The sequence below is a fragment of the Trachypithecus francoisi genome, unplaced genomic scaffold, assembly GCF_009764315.1.
Source record: "Trachypithecus francoisi isolate TF-2019V2 unplaced genomic scaffold, Tfra_2.0 Lachesis_group5, whole genome shotgun sequence".
NCBI classification, from domain to species: Eukaryota; Metazoa; Chordata; class Mammalia; order Primates; family Cercopithecidae; genus Trachypithecus; species Trachypithecus francoisi.
In genome coordinates, this window is record NW_022681470.1 from 76,653,725 (window position 1) to 76,678,577 (window position 24,853).

A 24,853-nucleotide genomic window follows, 5' to 3' on the forward strand; every position below is an offset into this window, starting at 1 on the left:
GAAACCTCAGAAAGGATGTTGAGTCTTCAATAACACTGGGAAGGAAGATGTGCTGTTCAGAAGCAAGAAGTGTTGACAGTGTAAACAACAGGCCAATCCCTGGGGTCCTAGGAAGAAAATAAAAAGATAACAAAGAGCAGCCTGTACCAAGAAATCGTCTTTGAGGGTTAATATGGAATAAAAGGTCTTCCCATCCTAAAGAAGCCATCCCTTGATCCCACCCCTCAGTAGTCTCTGTTCTTACTACTTCATTGCCTCCTAACCTCCCAGCCACTTTCCCAAAATGGGAACCACAACGTGGAATTTGGATTGTGGGTAGTCCCTGATCCTCTTGCTGACAAGGTTTAGGAAGGAAACAGGGCGAATCTGTGATTCTGTTCTTTCAGTAGAAGCTGAAAGTCGTTTTTAAGATATTTCATAGGCATTATCTTATCTGAGCCCTGCAACAATAACCCAGTGAAGACAAAAAGCAACTTTTGTAATCTGCCTTTCTCCATTCAGTTAAAGAAACTCAGAGCTAAAAGGAGTTCCGAGAATTTTCTAAAATCACTCAACTAGTGAGAAGCCAGCCTGGCCTTCTACTACCAAAGGTAGTGAGGCTTTCACCACCTCTTCCTACTTCTTGGTTCACTGATGATGGTTCTATGCTATTAAGATGGAAACTATTTATTGGGTACATTATGGGTCCAACAGGCTTTTGTGAACTGGGCTGACCTGGGGAAGTAACCATCAAACATGACTTTGTTTCATTGGAAAAATTTGTTCTGGGTTCTAAACAGCTGATTTACATACAATATTTTAGTACACAGCCCATTTTAAATTGAGGACTGCTTGTACTAAACTTCTAACTTCTAAGGATAGAAAGATAGTCCCTTTTATTTTTCCTGTTCTGCTTTTGGAAACTACCAACAAGGGTGCCAATTAGCACCAGATGGGACAGGGACTGTGTGATGTGGAACTCCAACCACTGGGAACTGGAACAAGTCCACTAATGTATTAAGCAATCGAAGAGCCAGAGGTTGGGCAGGCTTCAAATCTGGCACAATGTAAAGTTCGGATCTGCAAAGGCCCAGCTTAATACACGGAATCTATCCCTTCTCGACTCACTGCCTATGAAGACTAGCAAGGGGAATGGGAATTTAGAACTCTAATACCTTCAAGCCTGTAGACTTTTATTTGCACATTGCCTTTCACTCTGTATCTTTTCTCCATTTTGAACTTGAGCAAATCTTTATGAAATAATTAAGAGGAGGTGTAAATGCTTGTTTATCTTGAAAACATGGATTTTAAGTCTATAATTCTTACTTAGTTGTGTTTACTTTCTGGATATCTTGATTTTTGAAATTATAACTTTGCATATGTCCAAAGTCAAAGTCAAGAGTAGAAATGAAACATCAGGTTAACTCAAACTCAAAGGTAACTGAGATTTAAATGGTATGTGTTTACTAAAAACATAGATAAGTGAAGCAACATGGGAATTTCTATCAGTATTATTCAGATAAATGTCATTTTTTTTCTCCTCATTTAGCCAGCCATGTGCCTTCAATGCAAATTTGGCTTGCTGAGTTTTGTCACTTACCACTCATGCTGTAATTCATCATCTTTCCCAGGCAGTGATCTAAATCACCTTGAAGACAGTTGAACACAATATAAACTAAACGCAGTTTTACCTCAGCTTCATACAGCCTGTATTTAATAGAAATGAAGTTAGGTTTTGCCTATAAAATTAGTGGCTTAGATCTGAGCACTACTTTCCACCTTTTTTTCTTATTATGCCACATATGGAAAATGATATTATTTAATAGCGCTCACTGGTCTAAAGAGATAGATAAGATAGCTCACGGCTAGGGGAAAGTGACTGAGGGCTGGAGGTACCCAGATTCTACCCAGCCAAAACAGGGCTGGGGGATCAATACCTCAGCACACCAGGATTAGTAGCACAATGTGTTCACATCTACCACTGGGAACACCAGGTTGGAAGTTCTGGAGTAAAACATATTTAAGGACTCTTTGGAGATTCTATGACTTCTTTATATATAATTTACTGGGACTTGACCACTGATGTGTGATTTGGGTATTATGGTTCAAAACCTTCTAAATCATAAACTTATCTCAGAATGTTTGACTCTTACTTAACAGCATGGATAAGGCCCCTAATGCAGGGATGACCAACTGTCCCAGTCTGACCAAGAATGAGGGGTTTCCCATGACATGAAACTGTCAGTGCTAAAACTAGGGCAGTCCTGTATAAACCAGGGCAGTTGATATCCTACCTACAATGTATTAAAATCCTTTATTAAGGAAACAAAGAAAAGAGAAACCAGGGTTTCTGCTTTCAGGGGCTTGATGTTTGTTGTAGTCTTTCTTCCCTGGCCATTGGAACCAGAGGCAGCACCCTTGTGAATTGGTCATAGAGTCCAGGTCATCTGTGGTTTAAAAAGCAGAAGGCTATGATTTTTCTTATAAAATGTTTTCCTTTGTAGAGTTGTTTTTGCCAGTTCCAAGAGGAAATAGTGGGCTGAAATCAAGAGGCATGACTGGATGACTAGTACTAAGCAAATGATTCGTGCAAAGATTTCACTGGAAACATTCAGACTCATAACAATAGTAGTTCTGACATGACTACCTCTTGCCTGAGAAACTCATAAACATGGCCTCTAGGCTATACTTTTTTTCAGCAGCTGCTGGTTCTTTAATTTAATTATAAGCTACAAGTAAGCTTCTTAAAGAGGCAATGTGTATACCAAACAGTGTTCAGAGGACACTCTGTTCACAAATTTTATGACAGTCAGCACTGTTGGAATTACATGTTCTAATATGAGATGGGTGGACTGGTGTGGGAGAAATAAGAGCCACCATTCTCCTCCTCCCCCACCCAGACTTAAACCAAAATTGTTTTTGAGGTTCAAAAATATTCACATGACAGCTTTCTATGTTTGGCTGGAGCAGACTAAACTGCAATGCCAAGAAAATGGTTTCTTCTATTTTTAATTCTAATACATATGTCACAGGACCTAAGGGGTGCTCCAGTGCTGGGTCCTCCCTCTCACGCAGAGCTCCTGTTTCATTGTGAATATTTATTATGCACTTACTTATGTGCACAGAACCAGGCTTTGCACTGAATGAGAAATGAGTAAGATAACAATCTTTGCCCTCAATGTACACACCATGTCGTGACGGAAAAGCCATCAAAGCAAGTAAGTAATTTTTACACAAAGCAGAATAAAAGAAACAGAATAGAAATGTGAAAACTTAAAAAGGGAAGAAATGGCATGTGAGCTGGTGGCATTTGGCAGGGTTCACAATATCAGTGAAAGGGGTAAAATGTGAAGTTTTAGAAACACACAACAGGAATTTTTTTTCCCTTGCCATTACCCACCAAGACTAACACATTCTTGCTTGTCTGAGATCCATGTCACACAGAAGCTCTCTTTTCTGAATGAATGTTGACTTTGAAGTCAGACAGATTTGAGTTTGAATTCCATCTGTGTCAGGCATGAACTGTGCGACTCTAGGAAAATTCGTGTCTCTAAATTGATTTTCTACTTTATAAAAGAGAATAACAAAAACCAGTTTTATAAATGTAGAAGAGGTAAGATATGTACATACAGATCTTATACAAATTGGGCAATTTATGAGAGAGAGAGGGAGAGCTACATGTAGTGGGAAGACTTGTACTGTGCTCTCTCATGGTGTATGGTAGCCCCCAGTTCTTTCATTATTAGAGAAACCAACAATACATTTTAAACTTACAGTAAATTAGATGCATTAGAATCTCAGATTCTAAGAATGAAATCCTTAGAATTGAACTAGACTCATTGTTTTAGTATTAATGTCTTTTTCTGCAGGAGATGGTGGAGTTAAAGATGCTGGAAGGAAGGAAGGGAGAAGATGTGTAAGTATGTGGACAGCCAAAACCTGACAAAAAAAGAATGAATATAGTTCAGAAAAAGACGCGTGTTTCATGTCCTCTCTTCCAGTAAAAACTAGTACATATTTCTCTTTTACATGTGTTTTATTATATCTTTGGTTACTGATATTTGGTCAAATGTAAACAAAATATTCATTGGACATACCAAGCATCACTTATAATGATGCAGCTTTATTCTTGTGGAGAAACTGTTGGAGGGAATTGCAATATGGTTTTGCAACGTGTGTAACATTTTGGCGCATACCAGTGATAATTTGCAATGATTTTTCCCCTTCATGAATATATTCCAGATATTCATTTGAGACTCTAATATGAGGACATCAACTTAGGTAACCCAGTGGTTGAGGATTAGCAGGTTAGATGTAATTATCTCCAAAAGTCAACTCCCCACTCCTGCTTCCTTTAGCCATCTTTTCCACTGCTTATTTCTTCTTACCGTTAGTAATATTTTTTCCCTAATACCTATTTCAGCTTTTCTTCCTCAATAACTAGATGTCTTCAGTAAAGGGAAAAAACCACACTCCCTTTTAAACTACAAAGATAGTATTTTTCCCCCTTTTATACTCAAATAAGAAGAGGAGCGATACAAGGAGTAGAGCTTGGTGGAGGACAGAAGAGGTGCAGAGGAAGAAAAGAGAAGGGCAAGCATGATCTCTATTTCCCTCCTTTTGTTGGCCCACATACTGTTTTCTCCTCCAAGTCTCTGACTAATTACAAATTCACTGTGGGAGGCTGTTGCTCTTTCCACCTGGTTTCCATTGCATGGGAAAGAGATCAGTGCCCAAAACACATTTCAGTGCCTGACATGGAAATGCCAAGAGTTGAGACAACCTACTGAGCAATATTGATAGATAAACAACAGTCACATCTGTATCAAGTCTTTTTTTTTAATATCTACATCAATTTCCTTTTGCTAGATGAGTCAAATGCTTACAACTCTAGTTCTGTCATACTTGGCAGAGTAATACTACATTATTTTTTCTGGTTAAGAATTCTATGATCTTCAGCAAATTTGCCTGTTCTGTCACTGGCTCCATTTCTTTGGGATTTTTCTCTAAAATTATCACAGTGTTCACTGCCCTCAATGTTGGGTACAATAGGTCTATTATTTTTATGCAATGCTAAAATTTCTTTTTAAAAACCTCTGGGAAATTAACTACTGAATACATCAAATGTGTGGAGAAGGTAACCTACATCCATTCATTCATTTATTTATTCATTTACACAACAATATTTAGTTAGCTCCTACTACGTAACCAGCACTGTATGGGCAGTGGGGATACAGCAATGAAGAAAAAGAAAAAATAAATAAATAAAAGACAAAATCCTCTCTATCATGAATTTTACAATGAATATTCTGTGACGAGAGAGACAAAATATAGAACATAATAAACAATTGTATTACATAATATTTCAGAGGACAATACTTAGGTTAACAGAGATGAGAGATGCTGGATGACAGGAGTAGGATTTTTTATAGAATGATCATGGGCATTTGAGAAGGTGATATGGAGGAAAGAATTAAAAGAGGTTAAAGAGCAAACCCAATGGATAGAAAGTAATACTAGTATGGACAAACACCCTGAAGTGGAACACGGTTGTGAGATGATACCAGGTGCACTGGCTGACTATATTATCTTGGGCTGTATGGAGTCAGGAACATGATTTTACCATAGCACTTGAAAATCAAGCTAATAAAAACATGTTCAAATAAAATATTACTCGATTTCCTTCGTGTTAGGCTCAGAAAAATTTTACGCTAAGTGAGATCAGCGTTCCCTCCTTTCAGACTTACCTGTTGGTACTACAGAAATACTGTAAACAATATAACTACAGAGCAAGTGTTATCATTGTTCAGAAACATGAATGTTGTTTTGCATTGTAATATAATGAATACACACTGAGTTGTTTGCTTTTGGAAAAAAGTAAATGTTGGAATACATTCTATAAACATTGTTTAAGTTATATTATAAAGTTACGTTTTATAGGCAGTTTTACTGGTCTTATAGCCATCAGCCAAAAGTCTCAGGTGCTTAGGTCGGTGGAAAAATAAGCTACTGTCTGTAGAGTTTTCAATAAAACAGTCAAAAAAGAGGTTGATGTTAAAGAAAAACTAAACATAGAAACTAATATTATTTTAGAGATTCATTTTTTTTCTGTTTTACTTTATATTATTCACATTAAAATACTTTATAGGGTTGTTTCTCTCAAAGGATTTAGGTTTTTTCCAAAACCGCAACTTGGTCTTCAAAGTTGGGTTTAAATTAAGATTGAGAAAAATATTTTTTAAACTCTTGTAATTTCTAATTATTTTTAATCAAGTCTTTGACATTTTGCTTATCTATATTTTAAAAAAAAAACTCAATTCATCAGCCTAACAAAAAACTACTTGTACCCAAAAGCTATTGAAATAAAATTTTCTTTAAAAATCTCAAAAAAGACATTAATGATAGCAGAAAGGGACTCTTGAATCACCAGCAGAAGGAAAACTTACATTTTCAAAGGGGGCTATAAGTAAAACTGATATAGTCATCTTTTTCCAAAACATAGCAGGAGAATAAATTGCAAATAATTAAATTGGGTTTCTAGGCTGAATGATAACTTTTGAGAGCTGACATCTGATCACTGAGCTCACCTATTCAAATAAATGTAGTATTAGTTGGTCTGTTTTTCTTTCATTATATTTAAAGCTAGGAAAATCTAGATGGAATAACCAGTCTCTCTCACTGACAATTTTTTATTTTTCTGCTGCAAATGACCTCAATTTTCTTTAATCATTTTTTATGTGTTTAAACAAACTCTAAATAAGCTTAAATTTTTAAACATTTACGTACACATACCCTTATACACCTAACCCAAGAGAAGATAAAATTAAATTTTAGTAACCTTCTTCACTGAAGCCAACATGGAGTGCCTCCTTCTTCTCCCACAGCAATGTCACGAGGAGAATGAGAGCCTCCACAAGATTTGCCCCGAAAGTCTTCTCATCTCTCCACTTCATGAGCCTTACCCCTCTGAGTACCATGGTCTTAAAGTTTCACAAGGGAGCTGGGGCTCATTTGCTGAAGGAAATCCATACAAGCATGACATTAGCATGTCACTTTTATCACGATAATCCTCACTAGGGCTTCTCTGGGACAATTACCAAAATGTTCTCAGAGAATAAAGAGAAGCAGGAAGATCATGAGAGCAGACTGGGGAGTGTGATGACTGAACCAGTAAAATCATGCTAGAGAAAGAGGACCAAAGAGAAAAGTGCACATCAACAGCAAACACTCTCATTCCCTTAGACCCATCATCATGGAGGCTGAAGGACTTTCTGGGCTTGGTCTCAAAGAAGACTGGAGAAATTAAGACTGGTAGGCACCTGTTTTAGCTAACTAGATACAAACTTGTAAAAATGTTTTATTTGTTTTTTTTTTTTTTGAGATGGAGTCTGGCTCTGTCGCCCAGGCTGGAATGCAGTGGCCGGATCTCAGCTCACTGCAAGCTCCGCCTCCCGGGTTCACGCCATTCTCCTGCCTCAGCCTCCCGAGTAGCTGGGACTACAGGCGCCCGCCACCTCGCCCAGCTAGTTTTTTGTATTTTTTAATAGAGACGGGGTTTCACCGTGTTAGCCAGGATGGTCTCGATCTCCTGACCTCGTGATCTGCCCGTCTCGGCCTCCCAAAGTGCTGGGATTACAGGCTTCAGCCACCGCGCCCGGCCAAAAATGTTAAACCAAAAAAAAAAAAAAAAAAATGAGTCTTCCTCCACCACAACCCCAGACCACATTCACAGAAATAACTACTGTTCACTGTAACAGTAGCTACATCTATAGAATATTGATCTTCTATGCCTATACAAAGAGGGCGTGTGTGTGTGTGTGTGTGTGTGTGTGTGTATAATATACAAGATATGTAACTAAATATATATACTTCACATATATGGGTTCATATATATTCATCTGATATCTAGCTAGCTAGCTATAGATGTGAAGTATACCCATACCACCCATTGCTGGTGTTACTCTAAAATGACTGTCTCAGAGTTTGTACACATTATTCTGCGGATTATCTGTATTGCACTAGGGGGGTTGATAGAGAGGGAAAAGGCATCTAAGATAAGAGCAAATACAGAATTGAGCTTTTCTCCCTTGGGAAGGGGCTGAAGAAATTAATATTAAGAAAATTTCAGAGAATATGATTTCTTTTTTTTTTTTGATTTCCCTTTTATTGCATAAATTACCAACAAAATCCTGACCTGGGAATCAAAAATTTAATATAACCTCAGTTTAACACTGTTAAATAAGCTAAATCACAGAGTAATACTGAAATGTTACCCAAATTAATAAAGTAGGCAAATGGCCAAGTATTACATTCCCTATTTCAAAAAGGAGGCATTAAGCAGAGAATATGATTTCTTAAGAGATAGAAAGTAAAAGCATATATCAGGGGAGAGGAGCAAAATTAATATCTGTGGCTTAGACATGAAATTGTGGTCTTTGCTGATCTCTCTACTGCTCAGGATGCAGGCACATCATCGAAGGCAAGAGATCCAGACTTCCAGGAGTGAAACAACAGCAAACAACCAGTGGCTCACTGTGACACTGGAAATGGCTGTGAAGAATGTAGAATGCTGAGAGTCAACTGTCCAATGGATGAATGTGGGAAAGAACTAAGACAACCCCTCAATTTCCTAAATATGCCAGAGGAAAGCCTCCCTTGGGGAATGGCTGATGCTTGGAATATAGATGCCATGTATAATTATTTAGTTCACAAATTCAGGTCAGTTTGACATTATATCCTAAGCTGTAAGGAGAAGAAATCTTCTTACCTCTCTACATTCCTAATTTGGCTATAAATGTGGTGTGCTGCAGGCAAGTCACATTGGCACATGAGAGCAGACTGTTAAATTCTCAGAAATTTTGTAAACCAGTTGTTAAACACAGGCATCATTAAAAATTAAAGTGTATAAACTTTCAAATAATTTTATCAAAAACAAAAATATATTTTTCAAAACTCAACACCTCCTAATTATTATCATTTTACTATCATCTATGCTCTTGAAGTTATTTTTATCTATTCTATAGGTGTAATGGAAACAATATGTCCAGCTCCCTTTCCAACTTTGCCTTTAGTTGCATCACATTGATAGCTTGACATTGGCCAAAGTAGAGGCATTAGTAACACAAAAACTGGCAAACACCACAAATCAGGACCTCATTTGTTCTGTTGATTGTCTACACCACTGGTTCTCAACCAAGGTGAATTTCGCCCCTCAAATGCCTAACATTTGGCAATGTCTGGATAAATTTTTGATTCTTCCAACTGGGGATTACTACTAGTATCTAGTGGGTAGAGACCATGGATGCTGCTAAATACCCTATAATTCACAGGAGAACTGTATTAGTCTGTTCTCACGTTGCTAATAAAGACATACCTGAAACTGGATTATTTATAAAGGAAAGAGGTTTAATTGATTCACCGTTTCAGATGGCTGGAAGACCTCACAATCATGGCAGAAGGTGAATGAGAAGCAAAGCCACATCTTACATGGCTGCAGGCAAGGCAGCGTGTACAGGGGAACTCCCATGTATAAAACCATCAAATATCACGAGACTTATTCCCTACCACGAGCACAGTATGGGGGAAACTACCCCTATGACTCAATTATCTCCATCTGGCCCTGCCCTTGACACATAGGGATTATTACAGTTCAAGGTGAGATTTGGGTGGGAACACAGCCAAATCATATTAACAACCTCCCGTAACAAAGAATTATTCAGCCCCAAATGGCAGTAGTGCTAAGGTTGAGGAACCCTGGTCTAGACCCAATAAAGTGATATGGAAAATGTTAACAGTGCAGATTAAAGTATCATGTCTGTCCTGGTTACATTGGCCTATGTCTGCCCTCCTTTCCTATCATCACAGGCAACTTTAGCTAGCCTTCTGTCTTCAGAATTTTCCAGGCAAAGGCAGGTATAACTTTCTCAATTCTCAAATATCCCCAAGCCTAACAGAACCCACCTCAGGTGCTCTGGAGTGATCTCTCACCATGCTTCACTCCTGTACCACAATGGTATCTGACCCATGACTCCACCTGTTGCTCTTGGGACCTTCCTGACTTATTTGGTGGAGGGAGCAACATTAACATTCTCTTCTTCTGTGAATTACCTCCAAATATAGCCTCCTCTAATAAATCTCTGTCTTCTGCCTTCTATTGTATATTCTGGAATTAACTAATAGGATATGGGTCTCAGGACTAGCTTTGCTATCTCTAATCTTATGTTAAGAGTGTGCATATTTAGAACTCACTGCTCTCAGCTTTGGGGCTTCAACTGAAACTTTAAATAACAGAAAAATTCCAAGGCAACAACCTATTCTTTATTCTTGAAGAGTCCCATTGCAAGAGCTGGACAAAAGCAGACTCTGTTTATAGAAAACCATTGATCAAAACTGAAACAAGTCTGATGTTCAGTGTGAAACTATACAGCGGACCACATACAGGGCCTCTAAAGTTGTGCAGCTCCACCTGGGAGTGGCTGATGGGGTTCAAACTCTTCAAAGTTCCAAAGGGATTCTCTGACCTTTAGTATTTGGACAGACAGAAAGACATTGTGCAGATAGAAGGCCCATGGATAGAAACCAACTAGGCATCGTGGGTTGGGTTCACTTACTGGAAAATTTAGGCAAACAGATTCAGTGATTCTAATAGGCCAATCAATCATCCACATGAGTAAGAACTTCACACTGGCAGAGGCTAAGTCTGGATGACCTGTTCCATGTGGTCAGCTCCCCTTGCCTTCTCCCATGCATTGTCATGGACCTCCAATCAGAGCTTCATGCTCCATCCACCTCAGTCCACACAGAGGTCTCTAACAGCCAAATGTTAGTTTTCTTTGAAGAACCTTAAAAAGTGGCTACTTGCACAAGCTTCTTAAAGTGTAACAAAATCAAATAATTGAAATAGTAGAGAATAAAGTGAATGGATTCGAAAAATCCACATCCCCCAAAAAAGAAATTCCGAGTCAACAATCTGAGAAAATGAAAACCAGAACTAAACAAGTAAACATGTTCTTCTTCCTTGTACACAAACTTTAAGTAGTTTGTCACTTTCTTCCAGAAGGCACTTTACATAGTAGCCTTTGGTAACTGCTGACTTTACAGAGAGATTTATTGGAGGTAGAAAAGCTGTAGTTACTGCCTTGCCAAAGCAGTAAACATAAGGGATTTACTTTCCATAACAATTTACTTTTATATTTTTAAAAATACTTCAGGAAGGATGTACATTCAAATAATATTTAATGGAAATGAGTAAAAGGCGCTGATTGTAAGTTTGGGAACTCAAAAGATACCACATATTAAACAGAAAATTACTGTCAAAAATTGTCCCACATGGTGGAACTGTATAAACATAAGTCATTGTAAGTTAAAAACTACCTTATTCCTTGCTACAATAACCAACAGGGACTCAACAGACATATAAATTTCTTCTTATATGGTGATTATCTCACTTTCACTCCTTTACTTTTCTCTGAAGGTGTAAAAAAACCAAGGCCAGCTGGGCGCAGTGGCTCATGCCTGTAATCCCAGCACTTTGGGAGGCCAAGGGGGGCAGATCAGGAGGTCAGGAGATCGATACCATCCTGGCTAACACAGTGAAACCCCATCTCTACTAAAAATACAAAAATTTAACCAGGTGTGGTGGTGGGCGCCTGTAATCCCAGCTGCTTGGGAGACTGAGGCAGGAGAAAGGCAAATGAGTTTTTATCAGAGTTATTCCCAAGTGGAATGAGTATGGAATATTATTCAGCAATAAAAAGGAATGGAGCACTAACACATGCTACAACACAGATAAACTACTAAGTGAAAGAAACCAGGTACAAAAGGCCATATGCTCTATGATTCCATTTACATAAAAGATCCAGAATGGATAAATCTATAGAGATAGAATGCAGATTGGTTTTTGCCAGGAGCTGGGGAGGGGGGAAAAGGGGAGAACCTGCTTAAAGGGTAAAGAGTTTAAGAATGATGAAAATATTTTGGAACTGGATAGCAGTGGTGGTGGCACAGTGCTGTAAGTGGACTAAACACCACTGAACTGTTCACTTTCAAATGGTTAATTTAGAAATAAGAGAGGAGGAATAACAACAAAGAGGTTGAATGAGTAGTCACAGGATTCCCAAGTTCCCTAGCAATTAAGTTGTTTTCTTCAGCATAGGCCAGAAGTTTACTCAATAGAGACACAGTGACAGATATAAAGTCAAGGTTAGACTACAGAAACTTAAGATTCCTTCTAGTTTGAAACCATGATAGTCTGTGATGATTTGACATGCTCTTAAGAGCTTCTTCAAATACAAACAAAAGTATCTCTGATGACCCACAAGTTCTGCATGGCCTCACTGAAAACATCCTGTGTCCCCACTGCACCCACCCCCTACTCATCTCGCCCCATGTTGCCCCTTGTTCCAACTGTCCTGCTTTCTTTCAGTCCTTCATATACACCATGATCCCTCCCTTTCTCCAGACCCTTGCACATGCTTTTACAGTCCCTAAAATGCCCTCCCCTTTCTACCTGGTTAATTCTCACTCATCCTCCAAGCATCATTCCTTCTGAGAAAATGTCTGTCACTCATTGCACCAAGACAAGAAGGGCCAAATACAGTGGAAACAAGAAAGGAAAAGGGAATGAAGGAAGAAGTGACTGTGGAGGCAGGATGGGCAAGATTCAATGACCTTAGGGATCAAGAGTTACTGATTGGATCACAGAGGCTTTGCCAAATGCAAACTTATTTGCATTTATTTGACTATTTATCATAATTTGCATCATTTACCTAGTACATCTTATTCATACTTATATGCTGTACATATATTATATACTAGGTATTAAAGTTTGTCTTCAACACTCTAATGTCCTTTCTTCATCTAACTATATGCTGCTTAGAAACAAATCATATTGGGCTGGGCACGATGGCTCATTCCTGTAATCCCAGCACTTTGGGAGTCCAAGCGAGGTGGATCACCTGAGGTCGGGAGTTTGAGACCAGCCTGACCAACATGGAGAAACCCTGTCTCTACTAAAAATACAAAATTGTCCAGGCACAGTGGTGCATGCCTGTAATCCCAGCTACTCTGGAGGCTGAGGCAGGAGAATCGCTTGAACCTGGGAGGCAGAGGTTGCGGTGAGCCAAGATCGTGCCATTGCACTCCAGCCCGGACAACGAGAGCAAAACTCTGCCTCAAAGAAAAAGGAGAACGAAGAAAGAAAAAGAAAGAAAGAAGAAGAGAGAGAGAGAAGAGAGAGAGAGAGAGAGAGAGAGAGAGAGAAAGAAAGAAAGAAGAAAGAAAGAAAGAAAGAAGAAAGAAAGAAAGAAAGGAAAGAAGAAAAAGAAAGAAAGAAAGAAAGAAAGAAAGAAAGAAAGAAAGAAAGAAAGAAAGAAAGAGAAAGAGAGAGAAGGAGAGAAATCATATTCATCTTTCTATGCTATATTTCACCTAGACCAAAGCCTTGTCGGTGGTCAGCATTCTTTCTAAATAAATATATATTAAATGAATGAATGAATAAATTGTTGCTGTGGTTTGCTGTTTAAGTTTCCAGGTCTGTTAGCAAATCCCAGACTTGTAAAATACTTGAAGGGTTGTGTACACTCCTTCTTTGTATCTTTCTTTGTGCACTGCTAAATCCTAAGCATACGATTGGGCTCAGGATATTTCTGAGGAAGAAACGAATGATGAGTGAATGATTTCAGGCTCTCTCTCCAGGAGAATGAGTTTACTCAAGTCACCACCAGTTTCTATGAGTATAATGAATACATTCAAATGTAAGTCTATACAAAATCTATTTAGGTAAGGCAGGCAGCCACGCAACCTAGAAGCACATTAGGTAGAGAGGATTATTGCTTTATCATCAGTGTCACGCTCACAGCTGTGAGCTTGTGTGCAGCGCAGTTCTATAACTTCAGGGGGACTGTCAGCTGTGGATGCTGAAAACACAGTTCTGCCACCAACAGCCCCTTTCTATTACAATGAGTGACCCTCCTGTAGTTGGTGGTTGCAGTTTCAGCCATGTTGGTAGTCAGGATTTGTAACACATCTACCTTTCACTCATACCATCTCCCCAACACACTCCCAAGTGAGAGGCAGCAGCTACCTATTCGACAAGGTACTTTCTCTATAAATCTCAGCAGGAAGCAGCATGGTGAAATGGGAAGAACACAAGATTGAGGGCCAACTCTTGTGTTCTGCTCCCAAATATTTAACAACTCCATGTTGTTTTATGTAATGACTCCATGGAGATTTTAGGAAAAGGGAAGGCAACTAGTGGTTTGCTGAACACCTATTCTGTGCCGGATAATTCGTATATCATTTATTTAATCAGCATCATAGCTTTACCTTATAGCTAATATTGCTTCTTTTTCACAGCTGGAGCAACAAAGAGGCTGAACAACTTGCCCAAGGCCAAACATGTAGGATGTAATAGAGAATTTGTACCCAGGTTTTTCCGGTAAACTATTTTCCTTTTCTCTGAGCCTCAATTTTGTCTATAAAAGAAAGAGATTCGGTGTCCATGATTTAACACCTGCATAATTTTTCTAGAAACTTTTAGCCTACTCCCTGATTTGTAACCATTACCACAGGAAGTAATACTGCAGCAATAAGTAAAACAGAAACTGTCAAAAATAGATAAAATGAAGAGATATACTAAATTGAGTTCATCTCTTTGAATATTGGATTATGGACAAGGCAGGTAATCTTCATACATCAACCTTGTGTATTCAATTAAAGATATTTTTAATAAATTCAAATGTAACATTTTAATGATTCAACAAATTTTTTTTTCAGATTTTAAACATTATGTTATTCTCTTGTTTAGTTTGTCCAAAAGATTATGTTTTATTGAAGCTATTAGTGCCCAATAATCTCACTTTTGTGCCTAGATTGAGACCTTTTGGGGAAAAAGTTTGAGGACTGGTGAATGGACACTTTTCAATGCATGTCTATTAACTCCAAGGGGGAAAAAAATCTACATTGTACTTATTCACTCCTATGTACATCAGTCTAAATAGAAGGAGATTAATGTCTTTCTCAGATGAAGGAGCTAGACAGTACGGTAAGCTTGTTTCACTGGCACATAATAAAAAGCTTTGAAGCCAAGGACCAGGCTGCTTTACCTCTTTAGGTAAGAGAAGTGTCCTCCTCTTCCTGAGCTCTTCCCCCATACAGAGGAAGGATGGGGATCTTCTACTTTATAAGTACCTCTTTTGGGGATTGCAAGCCAATGTCAGCTTTCAGAGACGCCAATCTGGCACTCACAGAAGAATCAAGGTCACTTAAGGAATACGTGCAATAAAAAGAAGAGGAAAAAAAAAAAGATTTTGGAAGGCCATCAAAGACTTAAGAGAGGGCATTCCGTGGCCAGGCAGAAAATGATAAAGGATCCGGGATTTATGTGCTTAGGAGAATTGAACCACACTGTTATTACAAAGCCATAACAAAACCCTGGCTCAAGCACCATTCTGCCTGTAAGTGCAATTTCTTAAATGGAGACTAGATTCACAAGGAAGACTATGATTTGTTTGGGATTTTGCCCCTAAAGTGTAAGAATAGCTTAGGCATTAGGTATTCCTAATTTGTTATAACTTGTGAGCAACTGGCTAAGTTGGCAACTGTAAAGAGGCTAAGACTGCAGTGGAGTCTAATAAAAACCCTAATAAAAGTTTTAAACTAGTTCACACATCTGCAGTCTAACGGGGGGTATTACCTAATATGTGCCATCACTGCAGCAGCCCCACCCCACAGCGCTGGCTACTTGCTGGAGAATGAGGGTGGGGAGGGGTATTGGTGCAACATTTCCCCCAGGCAGAATTTACTGCTTCTTAGAGAACCACAACCATCTCCACAACCATCTTCAGATGGACCTTGAGGGGATTTATTTAAAGAAATATAGTTAATTCTCTCGGGTTCCCATAATTTGCACTTGCAAAAATTCTTTGAAAAGGGTTGAAGCACACCTCTTCAGTGTATAGATATCTTCACCAGGAGACAAGAAATTGATGTCTGGCATTTTAATGCCCCCGTGCAAAAATAATCAACTCCACCCCCAGGGCCTCAGAAGCAGCAGTTCAAAGAGAGCTCCCCTCCAAGTGCTGGGATTGCATGATTTCACTAGAGTGGAGGAAGAAGCGAGAAGCCGGTGGTAGGAGGTGGGAAGCCCAAGATTTCTTTCCACACTTTGAAAATTAATCAAGAACCTTGGGAAAATACAAAAGGTAGAATTTTAATAAAAAAACTAAAGCTTAGTAAATTGCTGATATTAAATGCAAAAAAAAAAATATTTTCCCATTCCAGAATAAGTATTATATTTTTCTAAGAGAACGTGTTTGCACCATGAGCTGACATTATAATATGTTTAATTAGGTGATTCTAAAGGTTGTTCTAGCACATGCATAAACCAGTCCAGCATAAGGCCCCATCACTGGCTCGGTCTCAAGAGAGGGTGCACATGACACTTCTCTGCTAACAGTAGCAGCCTTCAAGGCCTGTGCCCACCAAGAGCACATAGATCAAGTTGGCTTTTAGAGTCTAGTCACACATTTATATTAAAAGGTAGAAAAGCCACCTTCTGGGACTTTTCCAGAACTTCAAATAGTCTCCCTTCTCTCAGTTCATCAAGCTTAAAATGGTTTTCTTTGTTAGCTTTCAGCCACCCTTGCCTTCCAGACTAAGGAGATTTGAAACCCCTCTCCCCAGGTTATGGAAGATACAAAGGACTTTTCAGTTCACCCTATTTTCCTGAAAGAAAATCTCTCTGTCTCATAAAAGCAGCCCCAAACCACACAAAAGCCTGGGGGCTGGGAGAAGGAGAGAACCCAAGCCAATTCTCCCTTCAATCACTTTAACTTGCTGCCTAGAGCTGCGAGGTGTCCTGTGTCTGGTGATTAGCATCAGGTGATGCCAGGGTGCCAACCAATTAGCAAAATAACCTGCCTTATTCTAAGAAGGAGACTCATGGCAATAAAATTATTGTCCTAAAAATAAATGTGTTGATTAGGTTTTTGCATTTGTGCATGCACTCTCAAACAAAGAAATAGAGGCATGCTTCTAAAAGGGGCATTTTCAAAGAGAATATCATCCTCCTCCTCATGCCCAGCCCCACCCACCCAAAAAATAAAGCATTATTACATTCAAATCCACTAGGGAAAAACAACCAAAAGTATGTTAATTCTACTTATAATCTCTGTTCTGTAGTAGTGCTTGTCATCATCTATTTTTTTTTTCCTGTTCTCTAGATGAAAACCAGAATTGCCTGAATTCGAGCTATTAAGATATTTTCTGACAATTTTAAATCACAGAACATTTCTTCTTCAATATTTTTATTTGTTCTGTTTGCACATCAAGTAGCCTGTTTCCTCTAACTAACACAGTATTTACTCTAACACAACAAGTAGCCTGGAGTCCAGTTCTGCTCTCATTTGCCTTAGGGGTATCTGAGGTACTGGCTTCAGGTTGTCTGGAAGAGACTCCATGAGGGTTCAGTAAGTCAACATCTGAACTACATCTGGGGCCTTTGGATTAGTATCTACACATTTGGATTAAGACACCTTCAAAAAGGGGTGCATGGGAGTCACTCACTCTGTAGCTAGTATTATCCCCATTGAGTGAAATAGTTGGAGTTTAAGGAGGGTCATTCACACAGGTGGTGGAAGAGCTAAGATTCAAACTTAGATCTGGTTGGTTCTAGAACCTGCACACTGAAGTCCTTCATGATACATCTCCCCTATTAGTAACATGTAACAGACCCAGAATTTCTGACTCAATGCTCCAGAAAGCAAGGAAACTCTAGGATAAGGGGGCATTCCCTTGCCTTCTTTAACTGCAACTTGCAACTACACCTTCTTTCCCCCACGCTCAGCCCTAGTGCATTTTCTGGCTAAGAGACATACATGTGTGACTCAGAGACATGGTGTCCAAAGAGGTCTGGAGCAGAGGCATTGAGCAGTTTCTTTGAGGAGGTACCTACCAGTCCACAGGTGGGAGTCAGGGAAGAGGAAGGACTGGGGCAGAGGAACTAAGCCAGTAGGAAGTGGAGCCCAGTATAGGCTGCAACAACTACATGTGGTAACTGGCCCTAGACATCATGGAGAGGAATTACTATGTATTCAAGAACACAGCCTTTCCATAATAGAAGATATTTCATTGCCAAGTTACCAAGAATGTCTAGAAGTGTCAGAACTGGGCTTGGATGAGGACTCCAGCCAAATAAAACTTTTCCTGGGGCTTGTTACCTTTATTTTTCAGTGGCAATAGTGACTCAGAAAACAATCTTTAGAAATATTTTTTATCACCTAGATCTACTCAGTCAAGTTTCCTTCTATTGTGATGCTGCTACTCCTGAGTTGGACCCACGTTCTTTCCAGTTTTCTGAGGTCACTATACTGTGCTATTTAGAAGAAACAACAGATACACACCATTCTCTATTCCAGGCTACAGCTTCAGTGCCACCACTCCAGCCAGGAGGCCCTCAACCCTGGCTGCAAATTAGGATTATATAGAAGAGACTAAGATCAGCATAAATGTCATGGTAAAACAAAATAAACATGTCTAGTGTTTTCAGTAAAGAATGATTAGAAAATATGCCCTATTCGCATATTTAGATAGGATTCATCTCTATGCATACCCCTAACCTGTAACAAAACTATTAACAATTAGTCAATGATGCATTAAGTTTTCACTAGAAAGCCAGCTATGATATATGGTACAAATGAGCAAAAGTTGAAGCTCTGAGTTGATGTAAAAGATGGCTGCGTGTAATTTCATCCACCCTCTGCCCTCCATGTCTCTCAAATGATCAGTGGGAAGCTATAATACACATTTACCCACAATTACAATGCTGTTGAAATAAAGAAAATATTGTAGACAAATAGTTTTTCCATTTTAAAAGTTGGAAGGTTTTTTGCTTACTTCTTATCCATATATATTTAATTAAATGTGGATGTACCTGCTTGCCCATTTTGTACATAATTTGATTTTACAGTGCCTTCATAAAAATAAGAAAACAGTGGCCCCTCTGGATGACTTCTTGGCAAGAGGAAGATACTCTTTTACAGAAGAAAAAACTGGTGCCTACCCCCTTCTTCCAGGTAGGACTGAGCACAGCCTGGATCACATCTCCCACTCATTCCCTCCATCCAGCATTTATAGGCAGGGCTTGGAATGTGCAACCCTAAGCATGTAACCCTAAAGGATCGCCCACATTCAATTCACAATTATTCTTTTACCCAGCATCATTCGATGGAAAATCTCCAGGAAACATTTCAGAAATCGGTCATAATTTTTCAGTTGAGACAAAGTTTGGGAGGTTTCTAGCATTTAGTGAGAAGAGACCAGGGATGCTAGATGCCTTATGATGTTCAGGGAAGAACCAAACCACAAAAAATTGTTCCACACCTTCAGATTAGAAAACAATATATTTAAAACACTTTTAACTGGTACAATTACCTGAAGCTTGACCCTAATTCCTTTATAATTAAATTAAGTAATCTGTTTAACAGTTTGTATATATATTAATTTTCCAAAAATGCAGCTACTGTATGAATGAAGAGAAGACTGTACATTGTTACCTTTCAAAGATTTGCTCAACATTTTGGAAAATTATGCCACCAAGAGAAACTCAGGTCATAGGATTTTTGTTTCTAATACAAGATACTTGTTATCGTTTATACTAGTAGTTGTTCCATTCGTGATGATTGAACATATGTATACATATGTATCGTTAGATCTTGTTTCAAAATATCAAACATAAAAGATAATGGCAACAAGATTCAGCTGACAATTTGAAATTGGATTATATAGATTTGCCCATAAAATAGAAGTTATGGAAATGCCTTCTCTCCCAGTGTGTTTTTTCTAATGAAGTAACAAAGTCATGAAGATTAAAGAAACATTTTACAAAGAAACATCGTAATAAAGTTGTCAAAAGTATGTCACATTTCCAAGGGATCTTGTCCATGGAATATTCACAAATAGTCTTTTAATCAGAAAAAGGACGAATCTTAGCAATACAAATTATTGCTAAAGTGTGGTAAGCTACATAATATTGGAGAAAAGCTAACTTTACTAGCTATGCAAGAATTTAGTAAAATGATCATGGAAAAAATGCAAATAATTGTTTTTAACCTTTCTTTTGAGCAGTGTTACTGTATCAAGAAGAGTTGATGGCAGTGTTGAAAGATTAGCCATGTAATGAACTGCAACAAGTAAATTTTTATGTCAAGTATATGAAAGAATCTTGTATGATAATGAAGACTTACTGCTCATATACAAAGGATCTGCAAGGAAAAAAAGAGTTGTAGATAAACTAATATTTTCAAAAGTACGGATCAAGTACAAAAAAAGTATATCAGTAGTTAGAATTCTTTAAAAATATTAAACAGAAAAATAATTTCCTTTCCAGTCATTGATTGTATCATAGGAAATGGGACCAGCTGTGATTTACCAAAAAGGCTTTGTAAACAAATTAAAATACCACCATGTTTTAGCAGTTCCTTCTATGTTTCATCAATGACTAGTAGGTAAGAATCTTGGTGAAACATTTCAGAAATCAATATATTGTTTAGTCTTAAATTAATAAAATTAAGACATCTACGAATTATTATTTAGAAACCTACAAATTGACAAAAATATTAAAAATTTTATCTAATATAATAAGTAAGTTTTTCTTATAAGATAGCTCTTCAGAGGGAACTGCTTATCAATTTTATGCTTACTATTTGACACTGTTGTAGAATTATTTCATTTCATCATTGATAAATTAGTGACAAATACAATACCAAAATTAAAATGCTGAAAAATGTTGTATTTTTTAGAGATAGTTGTAAAGTTAAATGAGGCAATTTTGAGATGCAAGGAAATGAAATCAATCACATCAATGTGAAAGAAATATTTATGGGAATTATCAAGAAACTTAGATTTCTTTAAAATAATCTTTGTCACTGAACATTTTCATTATTCTTCTTTCCAGCTGCCGAATGAAGTTAAGTGTAATACTATTTGGAAATATATTACTCTCATATGGATGCTACCAAAAGATGAAATGTAACTATCTGAATGAATTAGTGATTAATGCATGACCTATTCATTTGGAATGGAAAAAGGGCATGTCAGCCAACATTTACAGAGTTCCCTGTGGGAGGAAGAAGGACAGGGGCCCAAGAATTTAATCATTCTAATCACAAAGTGACCCCACTCCTTTTCTTGTTTGTTTGATTTTTTTTTCAATTTTAATATAATGTTTAATGAACAATATGTTTAATGAAAATAGTTTTAACATCATTTAACACTGATTCAATCTTCCTCTTAATCTGTTTAAAGGACTGATGTCTACATTGCCAGGGTGTATAGCTATTACATATTATAATCCCTTCTTTCTAACCCTCATTTGGTTCTAATTCTATAACTATACATTTAATGCTCACCACCAGTACTTGTCATGATTATCACTAGTGATTTTGGTTATGTCATGCTCATTCTTTAATATTTTCCTTCAAGGGGTCATGGGATGGAGATATCCGAAGTTCTTGCCTGTTCATAACAGTTGGCTTCTCCTCTTTACAGTTAAAAGTCACTTTTGTATCACATCTTTATTATGTCTAAAAATTTCCCTAGAATACATCCTAGTATTGATTGTCTGGCTTAATATTCTCAGATATGTGACATATTCTTTCAATATGCAGTTGCTATTATTGTTGTTGCTATTTTGGAAAAGTTCCTCAAATTATACTGTTAGGATTTGTCCTGTTTCTAGGCTTTTATTTGGTTCTTCAGGGACTCCTTCATTGGCATTTTTAAAATTTGCCTCTGTTCAATCTTTGTCACTTTCCCTTGAATCTTTTTCAAGTGTCTCATTGTTAGTGTTAAAATTTTAGACTTTTCCATAATCTTCATCTATTTTTTATCTATTTTTCCATAAGGCATTATCTGTTGTGTGTATTCACTCATGTTTCTCCTGCAAACCCACTTATTTAAAGAAAGAAGTTGAATTACTTATTAGAGCATTTTGAACTTACTATTTAGGGAGAATGAGTTTCAGTGCTACATCACAGTTACTACAAACTACTACAAACTACAGTTATTATAAATATATTGCAATGGTCACTGTAAAGAAGTCTAAAAATGTATAACAAATATAAACAGTGTGAACAAATTCCAAAACAAATATCAAATTAGTGGAGTCGCATGAAACAAATATACTTTTGTTTTAAGGTTTATTTTTAAAGTCTTTCATATTATTTCTATTCTGTATATGTACAGTGTATATGTATCATAGCTTAATGATAGGAAATTTGTGCTGCCAAAAAAAAGCGTATTTATTTTGTTTGGGTTGCCCATTCTTTGCTAAATGTAGTATTTATTGAGCCACTTGTTATCTTAGAAAGTTAGAATCAGAGATAGTTTATGTTTTCATTTAAAACATTATATATGATTTAAATGTGCATCTCAACTTACCACAGTCTACCTTCAAATAATATTATACTCACCTTACAAGTAACACAAGAAGCTTACAGCAGGATTTTTTCATTTTCCCCTTGTTCTTTGTGATATTATTGCCATTGATTTTTCACTTCTACATATATTACAAATGCCACACTACCTTGTTTGCTTTATATAGTTACAAACATTTGGAGAAATTGAAAAACGAGAAGTCTTTAATATTTGCCTCACATTTACCAATTCCAATGTCCTACCATGTTGATCAAGTCTCTCAGTGGTAACCTTCACCTTCAGACTAAAGAATATTCATGGCCTCGATCTCCTGACCTCGTGATCCGCCCGCCTCGGCCTCCCAAAGTGCTGGGATTACAGGCTTGAGCCACCGCGCCCGGCCAAGTCTCTCAGTGGTAACCTTCACCTTCAGACTAAAGAATATTCATGGCCGGGCACGGTGGCTCAAGCCTGTAATCCCAGCACTTTGGGAGGCCGAGACGGGCGGATCACGAGGTCAGGAGATCGAGACCATCCTGGCTAACACGATGAAACCCCGTCTCTACAAAAAATTACAAAAAAAAAAAAAAAACTAGCCGGGCGAGGTGGTGGGCGCCTGTAGTCCCAGCTACTCGGGAGGCTGAGGCGGGAGAATGGCGTAAACCCGGGAGGCGGAGCTTGCAGTGAGCTGAGATCCGGCCACTGCACTCCAGCCTGGCGACAGAGCGAGACTCCGTCTCAAAAAAAAAAAAAAAAAAAGGAATATTCATGAACATTTCTTGTAATACTTAAGGAACAATTCCCTCAACTTTCGATTGTGTGAAAATGTCTTTTATCATCTCCATTTTTAAGGATGTTTTTGCTGATTGAGGATTCTTAATTAACAGAGGTTTGTTTTTCTTTCCTTCCTTGTCTTCTGGCTTGTCTTGTTTCTGATAAAGTCAGTGCTAATTGTTATCTCTGTTCCTGGCACATAATGTGTCTTTTTTCCTCTGGCTCCTTTTGAGATTGTTTTCTCTCACTTATTTTCAGAAATTTCATTATAATGCGCCTCTTTTTTTAAAAAAAATTCTCTGTTCAGTTGTACATGTGCACTTTTGTTACGTAGTTAAACTCATGTCATGGGGATTTATGTTCGTCCCACTTGGGGTATGTTAGGTTTCTTGGACCTGTGTGTTTATAGTTTTCATCATCAGGAAATCTTTTGAGCATTACTTTTTCAAATTTTTTGAATTCTTCTCTTTTCCTAGGACCCCAATTTACACATTTGTTAGACCTCTTACGTGATCACAAAGCTAAGTGAGAATCTGCTTTTTCTTTCCGTCTTTTTCTTTCCATGCTTCAGTGTGGAAAATTCCTATTGTTATGTATTAACGTTCACTGACCTTTTTTCCCCCCAGTATCTCTTCTGCTATTAAGCCCATCTAGTGAATTTTTTTTCTTTCAGATATTGTTTTTTCATCTCTCATTTTTTAAATCCCTATTTTACATGTATATTTTTATTTAAATACTTGTTAATTCCAACATTTCTACAATTTCAGAGTCTGTTTCTATTATTTTTTTCTCCAGATTATGAGTCATCTTTTTCTGTTTGTGTGTCAAGCATATTTTGATTGATTTGATTAGATCGCTGATTTTTTAAATTTTGTTATCTTTCTTTAGAGATCATTGAATTTTTGTTCCAGTATCAATTAAATTATTTGAGGATTAGTTTGATTCTTTTGAGTCTTGTTATTAAGCTTTATTAGGTCAAGCCTTGAGTAACTATGTGGGGACTGCTCCTAAGACATGGCTTTGCTAGGGTCTCTGCTGAATGTTCTAAGAGTTTAATGAGATGTTTCCACTGTGACTAAACTAAACTCAAACCCTACCCACTTCTCAGCCCTGTGCATGCTTGAGTACAAGTTTGTCCAACCTGCTGCCCACGGGCCACCTGCAGCCCAAAACGGCTTTAAATGAGGCCCAATGCAAATCCATAAAATTTTTTAAAACATTTATAAGATTGCTTTGCAATTTTTTTTTTGGCTCATCGGTTTCATTAGTGTTAGTGTATTTTATGTGCGGCCCAAGACAATTCTTTTTTTTTTTTTTTTTGAGGCGGAGTCTCGCTCTGTCGCCCGGACTGGAGTGCAGTGGCCGGATCTCAGCTCACTGCAAGCTCCGCCTCCCGGGTTTCCGCCATTCTCCTGCCTCAGCCTCCCGAGTAGCTGGGACTACAGGCGCCCGCCACCTCGCCCGGCTAGTTTTTGTATTTTTAGTAGAGACGGGGTTTCACCGTATTAGCCAGGATGGTCTCGATCTCCTGACCTCGTGATCCGCCCGTCTCGGCCTCCCAAAGTGCTGGGATTACAGGCTTGAGCCACCGCGCCCGGCCCCAAGACAATTCTTATTCTCCCAATGTAGCCCAAGGAAGCCAAAAGATTGGACACCCCTGCTCAAGCCAAAAGATGGGATACCCTTG

General features: G+C 38.0%; 1 protein-coding gene across 1 annotated transcript in view; it reads right to left on the reverse strand.

Moving 5' to 3' along the window:
- LOC117075628 overlaps window positions 1–6,993 on the reverse strand; it is a 38,888-nt gene extending 31,895 nt beyond the window's left edge. The window contains exon 1 of the mRNA XM_033198159.1: window positions 6,818–6,993. Coding sequence (XP_033054050.1) covers window positions 6,818–6,956 — 139 coding nt within the window. The 5' untranslated portion in view covers window positions 6,957–6,993. The remainder of the gene's footprint in view (window positions 1–6,817) is intronic.
- Window positions 6,994–24,853: the final 17,860 nt, after the last annotated feature.